This window comes from Juglans microcarpa x Juglans regia, chromosome 4D, assembly GCF_004785595.1.
Source record: "Juglans microcarpa x Juglans regia isolate MS1-56 chromosome 4D, Jm3101_v1.0, whole genome shotgun sequence".
Lineage (NCBI taxonomy): Eukaryota > Viridiplantae > Streptophyta > Magnoliopsida > Fagales > Juglandaceae > Juglans > Juglans microcarpa x Juglans regia.
Window position 1 is genome coordinate 18,999,710 of NC_054600.1, and position 11,124 is coordinate 19,010,833.

The 11,124-nt window shown below is 36.6% G+C and overlaps 1 protein-coding gene across 1 annotated transcript; it reads right to left on the bottom strand.

The window, feature by feature from the left end:
• Window positions 1-3,652: 3,652 nt before the first annotated feature.
• LOC121259597 (ETO1-like protein 1) lies at window positions 3,653-9,337 on the bottom strand. The gene is given in 5 exon segments (XM_041161233.1): window positions 3,653-3,881; window positions 4,501-4,810; window positions 5,748-6,039; window positions 6,415-8,136; window positions 8,255-9,337. Coding segments are annotated over 5 exon segments (2,676 nt in total). The 5' UTR covers window positions 8,386-9,337; the 3' UTR covers window positions 3,653-3,660.
• Between the last annotated feature and the right edge of the window lie 1,787 nt (window positions 9,338-11,124).

Below are 11,124 nucleotides of genomic sequence, written 5' to 3' on the forward strand. Positions count from 1 at the left end.
GAAATGATCTTCACTACCATGTTGCAGTGCATAGGGGCGGTGTATTGAAGCAATGAGTGTTAACAATGAAATGATGAATAGAATCGATGAGTAGAACTAAGTTTGTTTGTATATGGAAACTTGGAAAGTCTATATGTATATGGAAGCTCTTTGTATTTGTTGAGACATTGAATATTCTCATGTATAAATTTCCAAGATGCTTTTTTTAAGTGTTTGTTTTTTCTATCAAGGATGGATGGACTTGAATATTCGGGAAAATTTGCAGAATTTTTATTTTGAAGATGTATTGCAGAACAACAAATGCCAAAGAACATAATATAACTTAATTAAATGAGACAAAAGAACATGTTAACGTCAGCCTCATTAGAGCACATAGATGCCACCGACAAACTTTACCAAGAAACTATGAAAGAAATTCAATAAAATATTTTATCAAAAGTGAGCATAATTACAACCTGGTGCGGGAGCTTGGCGTGGAGTGACTCGTGAGGGAGGGAATGAAGGAGGGCAGGTGAGAGATGGAGGCTGCTCGGAGTGGAGTGACTCGTGAGGGAAGTGATTAGCTGTTGGACCAGACTTTCGCCGGAGATGGCGCTGGAAATGGTGGTCGGCAACGTCAGGGAGGGAGGGAGGGAGGGCATGTGTGAGATGGTGGCTAGGGTTCACAGCTTACTCTCGTCGAATGTTTCCTCAAAATGCAAACTTTTATTTTATTTTTTTCTCTCTTAAAGTGACTAGGACTGAGCTTCGAATGTTATTTCTGACCTTTGACTCTGATGGGGTTAGAGGCCAAAATGTGTTCTGACTCCGACTCCGATTGGAGCATGGAGCTCGGAGCCCAACTCGGAGCAGTGCACAGGATTCAATCACTAATTTGAAACAAAGGAAAAATCTTTACTTCCATAAAAAATAAAACAAAAACATGCAAAAAAAAAAAAAAAATCTTAGGCAGAAATAGAAAATGTATTGCATGTTTTAAAAGGAAAAAAGAAAAAAGAAAAAAGAAAATGTATGGATTAAAGGGGAGAGAGAGAGAGAGAGAGAGGATCGACGATGTGGCGCATGCCACGTTGAGCAGTAATTTGGAGCGGGCACAAACAGGCGGCAGGCTGGTATTATTCATAAATCTATGTACAAGCCGAGGCATATAAGGCATACAAACGGGGAACAACTACACCACGAAAGGGAGAAAATATCTTTAAAACACTGTTTCGGTTCAAATGGAAACACTTAGGTCATAGAAATGCCTTTCGTTCTTTTGGTCACCACTTCAGTGATCTTTTGATCCTATTATCTCTGATATCGTTCTCTCTTGTGATGGTTTTTGGTCTTGCATGCCAGAGACAAATGGCAGGTTAAATTTCATAATTATAAGATTGACACTCTTTTCCAAATGGATAACAAAGCATTAAGTCTATGAGTTTACTATATTGAGTATAAGAAGGGTTGGGAGATTAGAGTAGTAGATGCGATGTCTAGGAAGCCTGAAGGCATTGGAGATGCTTCTTTTCCTGTTATTTTAATTCTGATCTTAGATGGTCAAATCAATTAAAGGACTCTTATTCTGGTGACATTAAGATTAGTGATATTCGCCAAAACCTCCAGCAAGGTCAATTGGCTGAGAAAAGGTTTCGGCTTGTGAATTGCTTGCTGCTATGAATATTGATCAGTTCATACTGAACAATAGTTCTTTTGGGGATCACTCACGTTATCAGAAATCTCCCCAAAAGAATGCCAAAAAGGAACTAAACGTACACCCAGCTTCACTGCATACACTCACTTTATTAGCAATGTGTAACTTTAAACTACATGGAATGCCCTCAACCATTGTCAATGATGCTACATTCACTGGTTTCTTTTCGAGGCTTTTCTGTGTACATGGGCACTCAACTGGTCTATGATTTAGCTCATCCTCCGTAATCAGACGGACAACTGAGATCGTGAATAAATTTGTACAACTATATTTGAGGAGGTGTTTTACTTGTAACAGGCCAAGGAAATAGCTAGGGTGTCATGGTTATTTTGGGCCTAGTGGCGGTGTAAAAGCAACTGCTGCTACTCCACTAATCCGACCCCTTTTGAAACCCTATATTGCCTCATCCTAATGCAATTTTATCACGGGCACAACTCAAAATGCTGCAATTGATGAGAGATTATAGTCTTGAGATCAACAGATTAAGGTCTTGAAATCTATGAAACATTTGTATGATAAACATCATTCCATATGTAAATTCAAGGTGGGTGATTTGATTCACTTTAGGTTGCAAAAATATGATGATAAAGCTTGGCACCGAACAAAAGATTCAAACTTTAGGCTCTATTTGGATGTTGAGATGGTCTTAATCCATCTCATCTCGTCCTAACACTATCAAAACATAAACACTTTTTAATTTCAAATTTTCAAATTTTTAATTACCCATTACCTAATCATTATAATTTTCTCAAACTTCTAAACAAAACTCATAAAAATAATTCAATTTTTTTAAATTTCAAAATAAAAATAATATTATAATAATATTTTAACTCTACAATTTTTTTTATTTAACTTTTTTCTATCTCCTTTTCTAAAACTACATAAAATATTTGTAATTCAAATCATTTCACTACTACTAACATATTATTTTATTACTATTTCATCTCATCTCAATTCAAATGAGCCCTTAAGGCCCCTTTTGTATTCTGCAGCGAATCAGTTATAGGTAGTTCTTAAACTCCGACTTACTCTTTGGATGCTCTATTCACCGTCTCCAATGTGTCACCTCAATTCTTTGGTCTTGTCGTCCTCTCATTTACCTCCTCTTGATCACCATGCATATGGTGCCGTATTGTACTGATCCAGAACGTATTTTGCAACATCGTATGACTTCCAAGGTCTTTTGAAGGACGGGCAGATGTGATGATCTGGGTTCTGGAGTTTAGTGACAAGCAGAAGGGAGAGTAGTTTGAGAAGGTTGGAGTGCTGGAGCCTGGTTAAGCTGATTGGGGAAGTATACGTGGCAGGATCACATGTTGATTGCAAGAGCATGTGGGCCGACAACTTCTTTGGGCCATCGGGATAAAGTGCACGTGAGCTTTGTTACGTGGAACGTGTTGCATTCTGGGCTTTTTTAATTGTCCAACATGCTTAATTCTAATTGGCCCATTTGAATAGTTTTTATTACAAGTTTCAACATGCAAATCTTACACAAGTTTTGTTTTTATTTATTTATTTTTGAAGTAAAATTCATTATAAAAAGATTTATTTACTTTTATAAAGATTTCACCTTTTTTTTTTTTTTTTTTCAAATGGAGATCAAGATCTCAGGTCTACACAAATCATTTTCATCTGTAACAAAAAGAGACTATTTTCATTGTAATATTCATTCAGATAATAAAAATTGCAGCTTAGTGGGAGTGCCGATTTCCTCTAAAAATCAGATCGAGTCAGTATAAAATTTTCCTTTCCTTCCTTCTCCTTTCCAATTTCTTTCTTTCCAAACAGAATTCTACAATCACCAGTGCAGAAAAGCAAGCTTGTGGCATAACCTATGAGCACTAGGAACTCAAAAGGAAAGCAAGTACACATTACCAAGAATATCAGAAGATAAATTACAAAATTTGAATTCTAAATTTTGCCTCTTTTTTCATTTTACAATTTTCCCTTTTTTTTCTCCCCTAAATTCACGGTTCGTGGCTGTTTACACGGCTGTGAAGCTCCAACATTTCTTGATGGTTGGGGTCTACAGAAAGAGCGGCTCGACAATCCCGGAGTGCGCCCAAGACATCACCGACATGCTCATGGAATACTGCCCGCAGGTGTAGAAGGTGAAGGTCTGCTTTGAATGCTATGGCTCTTGATAATTCAGCTATGGCTTCTTTTTCCTTGTGGCTGTCCATTAATACTGTGTTCCAACCAAAACAACAATATGAACTCCCATAGCATCTTAAAGAAAAAGATGATAATAAAAAAAAAAAAAAATAGCAGCACCAACAACACAGCACCCAAATTTAAAGGCTATAATTAGTACCGAATGGGACTTGACAGTAAATTTGAACCCAAAAGATATGCCGGCACAACTTGATAGGACTAAAAGGTGAAAAAAAGAAGTAATTTTGACCACCTTGAATTCCACTATGAAACTAAAGGCCGTCCCATTCCCCACTTTTATTTTATTTGAAAAGAATTTCGCAAATTTGAATTTGAAAAAAAAAGTTCCTTTTTACTTTCAAAAGCCCGGGTGATAGTGTACCATGATCTTAAATCACCTGAAGGATGACACTACAATGGAAATGCAATTTTTTAGCCGGGTCAATTTCTGGGCACGAGTGAATGCAATTCCTTCCAATCAACTATACACTAGTAACATTTTTTTTTTATCAGTACACTATACACTAGTAACATTTAATTTGTGTGGTTGTCGTTTTCATCATCACCATTTACTAGAGATAAACCTTACAGAAATTTTTCACATTATTGAATTCATGGAGGTATGAGCGATTAAGAAGGGAGGGAAATCTAACCTGCAGCTCGATATCTGTAAGGGTATACCCGAAGCGGATCTAATTGGGTGACCATCTCCAGATCTGCCTTTGTGAATTCACGATCGCAGTACTCAGACCTCTTCTCATAGGCAGATGCACTGTTCCGGGCCTTCTCAATCAGTTTTGTCATTTCCTCATATGCAGCAGCCTTATCATTTCTGAGAAAATGAACCCAAGCAAGGCCCTGGTGGGCCCGAGTGTGCCGGATTTTAAGGGCATTAATGTAACAATCAGCTGCCAAGTCTAACTTCCCACAGTCAACATAAACACTTCCTAGATTGTTCAATGCCTGCAAATGGAAATTTTAGGATTCACATAAATATCAGAAGATGCCATAAGATCCAAAGTGTTTACGATGTAACATCATGCCAGAAATATGCAAGATGGAATGAATCATAAAAGTTTGTTAGAATAAAATTCCAGTGTATCCTACTTACTGAACACATGACCTCAAAAGTGTTTCATGCCATCAACCCATAGAGAAGATCTTTTCTTTACACCAAAAAATTTGGACCCCATTGAGTTTTTGTCAACTTCATGGATCCAGTGTGAGGATGCCCAGAAACTTGTAGTAGTTTCAAATGATAACTCATAAATATTAGTATGAACTCTCATGTACTTCTAAAATCGTACCAAACAAGTTGGAGGTCTATACATATAGTGCGATATCCCATATGATAAGGATAAGATAAGGTGGTGTATGAGATCCCACATTGGTTAGGAATGAGAAATTCTTACTCTTTATAATGTTTAAATGACGCTCCAATTGTATCATTGACTAGTCCTTTTGGAGTATAGGCCAAGTAGTCTAGGCCTTCTATTGGGGTGTTACAAATGGTATCGGAGCCTATCCCAACCAGAAATGTGGGACTTGAATAGAGCATAAAAAAAAAAAAAAAAAAAAAAAAAAAAAAAAAAAAAAAAAAAAAATCAAAAGTATTTTCGGTCAATTAAAGGAATTTAAAATGCCAATTGCATAGGATAAATATATTTTGTAGAAACCCAAGACTAAAAAAGCTAATAGTACAGCTTTTGTATTAAAACTTCTTCAAACTTATTCAATGCAATTAATAGGCTCAAATAAATGCATTGAGAACATAGAGAATATCGCTACAATGATTTTCAAAATGATAGTGTTAGAAATGAATCACAATACCAAACAAACATTTGTTGCCAAACCTATAGCAAATTTGTAATAAAAATGCGGGGGTAATAGACAACCATACCTGGCCTTTCCGCAGCCTGTCTGATGGACACTTCAAGGCATCTTCAAGAAGTGAAACAACAATTGATGAGCAAGACGGATCCTGGCTGGAGTCGGCCAATGCATAGGCTTTCAGGAAGAAGGCCTCAAAAGATCTCTTGATTTTGATTGACTCCTCTGCTTTTTGAAGCCCTTCCTCACAATGACCAGTATCATATAAGATCCATCCCTCATAAACCAGTCGCTCATGTTCACTGGAAGCATCTTGGCGAGCTAATTGTAGACTTCGCATCGCTGCCTCAGGACAGTTCAACCTGATCAAGCAAATGTGTGAAGAATCTATAACTCCTACGTAAAAAGGAGTCATTCTACAACCTTAGGCAGAGGAGAACAGAGCCAAATTCTGGATTTACAGAACTGGAAATGACTGGAAATGATTCAGACAAGAAGACAATATATTAAGATTCCATATAGAACACTACATGAAATAATTACTCATCTTTCTTTTTATTTTTATTTTTCTCTGTTTCTTTCTTTTTAAAGCATGTATAAATCACAAATGACCAAATCACACAAGCAAAAAAAATGGGTTACAGACAGTTGATGAAAACATAAGTGTGACACAAATCCTTTGAAACTTCAGGGATAATTTTACTACAGTGCCTTAAAAGATCCAAAGGAGCACACACCTCAGGAGAAGCAAAGACTGTCTGAAGTACAGAACCCCTTTTGCTGCATCAGATTCAAGCATCTGATAAATAACAGACAGAGACCCTATATCATCAACTGTAGACCACCGATCATACAATTGCAGCCAATAGTCTGCTGCTGTCCAATAATCTACATGCCCACGCACAAGAGTACGGAGCTGAGATGCTGCCACCCGTCCTTCAAACATCCTATAATCAGGGGAGAGTGTGAGAATTGCCTGAACATCACAAAGGGCTGACTGGTAATCCTCAAGTGCTAGATAAAAACAAAACCGAAGTTCCAAGCATTCTAGTGCAAGTTTAAACCCAAGAATGCGATTGATCTCTGCAAGTGCAGCTTGAACATTCTGACTTCTCATTAAGGAGGCAGCCCGATACATGTAGGGGTAAGTAAGAGTAGGGTCCAACTCAGTGGCTTTCTCAAGATCCTCCCAACACTTATCGCCTTCACAGTACAATGACCTCTCCTGGTGCATCCATCCAAGTCATCCAAGTGGGGTAACAGTGGAAATTATGGAGCTGAGCTTCTCATAAGCCCAAAGTTTATGGCCCTTGAAGTAACCAATTCTAGCCAAAGCTGAAACAGAATATATATGGCCAGCATTCAAAGATGCCTCAAAAAGATGTTTGGCTTCTTCATATTCTTTCCTAAAGAGCCTCACACATCCCAACTGATGAAATGCCATCAGTCTCTGCCGGTCTGTTTCAGCAAACTCAATCAATCGTTCCAGGAAACAAGCTGTTTTAGAAGACCGGGGATCAAGGTTTATTGCAACTTCACTTAATAAACAGTACAGGGAAAATGAAGCTGGCCCAACCATGATTGATATTTGTTGTCTACTAGCTTGGATAAATATTTCCACTACTCGATCGTCATTCAAACAATCAGGAAGATCGCGCAAAACAACTTGCAAACATGAGGCAGCTAAAATTGGCGTGTTCTCTTCAAGTGCATATTCTATGAGTTCCACTGCATCTTCTCTAGCAGAAACCAGAGACGCAAGTTTCCTATCACAAGCATGTTTGAGCTTTTCACAACAAAACTTGTTTGCAAAAACTAGTATTTCCAGCAGGAGATTTGTAGGAACCTCACCTAAACTACCTTTAATGCTAAACTCCTTCACTGCCCTCATACCTGACGGAGAGATATTGTTTTCAGAGAGATCAATTTCCTCACAAAGTGATTCTGTGAAACACCCGTTTAGCATAGCATTAAATGGAGCTGAAAGGCCAGAAATCTTCTTCCTATCACAAAATATTTTCTCATCTCCAATTCTAAAACTAACGTTTCTTAAAACTTGGTTCCCATCCATCAAAACACTCACACGGGAATTAACATTTACATCAAGTGGAAGCTGAGTTGCTACATCTATAGGTCCAAACTCCTGGGCAGATTTACCACAGGTTCCAAGCAAGTCAGATATAAGCTCTTCCCCTTGTTTCTCATACTTCAACCATGCACCAAACACGAGCTTCTCATGAAGGGTGCTAGCCTTCTGCCATGCTGCACGGAGGCTTCTCCGCATCAATTTGAGCTCCCCAAGGCCCCTAAACACCTGAAATTGTAATAAATAGAGGCTCGACCTCTCTTGCGAAGGACATGACTCAAGTTCTTCATGAATTTGAGCTAAAACTTCTACGTAATCAACAGGTTTAAAGAATGGTAGTATCGGAGGCTCAGGGACCTTGATTAGAGATTCTCTAAACAATTTTCAATCCCCAAGAAACAAAAAACACAAAAACAAAAATCTTTTAATTCAATGAATTAGTAGAAACATATTAAGAAGCTGAAAATGAAAAAACTGAGAAGAAAGCTTACATGGATGAAGAAGAAGAAGACTGCGATGAAAGTTTGGAAAGTTTTCCTCTTTCAACTTGGAGCCAAGACTGTGGATTGAAAGCATTGAGCTGTGTTTCTTTAAAGGACTCGGAGGGGGAAAATGTCCTCATGGGGCATAAGAGACGAAACAACTCCCAGATCTCCACAACAGGCAGATGGGTCTCTCTCTCCACTCAACTCAAACACAATAAAAGTTGGAAACGATAAAAAGAAACAAAAAAAAGTTCCTTCTAATCACAATACACTACAGTTAGCAGAGACAAATTCCAATCCCACAAAGGAAACTAAAAAAAAAAAAAAAGATTAAAGATAAAACAGTCACAATCCCTGTATTGATTCCGTCCAATTTATCGGAAACCGCTCGGAATTCAAACAAAAATACTTTTGGATCCTTTCACTCACCAAAAGAACAAAAATAAAGCTTTGTTTTTTACTTTCCAATCACAATCATACGAAATTATGTGGATTCTACTGTACAAAAATGATAAATCAGAACCTCGTTTTTTTTTTTTTTGGCCTCTAGTTTACAACATAATAAAATATCCCTAGTCTCTTGAGAATAGAAAAACAATAAAACCAGAAAAGACCAAATACCCGGAAATGTTTACGTAAGATCTCTACCAGAAAAATGACCAAACCCACATTTTAGCCCACCCGACTCCTCCATAAAACGCCAAACAACAAATACCAAGCAAAACAAAGCAGAGAGAGAAGGGAAAGAAACCCACTTCACTTTGTGGCTAGAATTAGCAGACCCCCGATCAGAGAATAGGAGACGAGCGCTTCGGAGGCTATAGATCAGACAGATTGAGTGGAACCCGAACGAAAAATTCAAACTTTAACTTTGTTTCCCACTTTTTTGTTGGTAAAACAGAAAGTTTCTTTATTTTCCCTTTTTTTCACTTTCCTTCCGTTGGAGACTAGAAAAGAATTTGCAGCCACTCTTTTCGGGGGAAGCAGTGCAGAACTTCAACTGAAAATGTTGGCAAAAACTAGGAATCTTTTTGGCTTAGCTTTAACTATATCGCTGAAAACGAATCAGTCGAGTCTAATTTGAATAACAGTACTCATGCTTACTCGAATATAATTCGAATTGAAAAGTTCGAATGTCTTTCTTCATGAAATTTGGATTGTTATTATTCGAATTCGGGCTCGAACTCCACTAAAAATAATGAACGATTAACTTGAACTTGAACTCAATTTTTTTTTTTTAAATTCTGATTACTATCTTTTAATTAATATAAAAAAAAATTTAACTTTTATATAAAAAAAATCTAATCTTTTAACTATTCAACCAAATATAGATTTTAGGAATGTGTAAATATTTAAAAATATCGACTTGAATTTTGAGTTATGATAAAACGGAGTCGGAATATGAGTTTCTTTATTTAATTTTAATTTTTTGCATTTAAAGTCAAAGTCGGATTTGCTATCTGTCCAACTCCAACATTACCACTGACTTTAAATTTAACTTTGACCTCTGACTTCAACTCCGACTTTGACCTCCGACTTCGACTTTAATAAAAATAGATATTATTTATATATTGATCATATACATTCATATAAAAAGTCTACAACTTATTGTGACGCCCCTAATCTCGGCTTGGGATGGAACGGGGACTTAGAGTGTTGGGACATGTAACACAAGGTTACATAACCCCGTACATGACAGTTAATATGCAACGCATCCTACAAGTGTAACTAGCAGAATGCAATATTCGCAGTGAATTAAGGGTGAAAATATAACTTCTGCTAGAATAACAAAAAACATACAAATGCATTAATGACCATCATAAGTTCAAAACAAATTGTAGTATAGACTTAGTAACATAAAAGTTTCCAAGGCTAAATCAACCGCTTTATGTGTTCTAGAGCATGAAGGACTAGGACTATAAACGTCAGGAAAAAGGTCTAGTCTTTTCTCGAGGTTTGGCTCCTCCTCAATTAGTTGAATCCACCGCTCCATCCAGTCCGTCCTCTTCAAGTCTTGACACAACTTCTATCATTCTGAGTGGAATGATAGTAGGTCCATAAGGGGTGAGATTTACTTGAAATTTCAGTAAGTTAAACTATCAATTTGCACAAAGATAAATTATGTATGAAGAATGATAAATATGAAATGCAGAAAAATCAATGTGTGTCTCCCATATTCCTTAACATTTTTTTTAAAAAAAACTGAGACACACATTTTCTTTTAGAGAACATTTTTCACTTTACTGACAAGATAATCATAACGTTTCATCATTATTAACAATTCATATTTAATCGTAACATCATGATGTGTGGTATCGTCATAGTTCCCCATGTACATTGTGAGTATCGTCATAGTACAATTCACATTGAAACTACGTTGTTTACAGACTAATTGTCAATGCATTGGTAATATAACATTATAACATGTACACCCACCAGTATTAGGTGTCATAACATTTGATTTCACTCCGACATTTTTTAAAAATAACCCATTCGAAACCCGTTAACTGTTCTTCGTCAACCTAGGAGTTACCACTCCATTTTTAAATACTCCAGAATGGACATAGGAGTTCCACTAGGATAATTCTCCATCCTAGCCTTTGGGGTCATGACAAAATTTCTTTTTCATACTAATTTAAAAGAAGTATTTCATGACATGTGCATATGTAGCAAACTTTCATGTGAAAATGATATTTATAGATGTAATATGTAAAAATGGATAACAATATCACATGTCATGTAAGTATATACTCAATGTATCATATAACATGATATTTTATGCTCAAAATGACAATTGAAACATAAATGAAGTATTTATTAATAAATCATAAATAACTTATCAATGTGTAAATTAGAGGCTAACTTACAAACTTTTT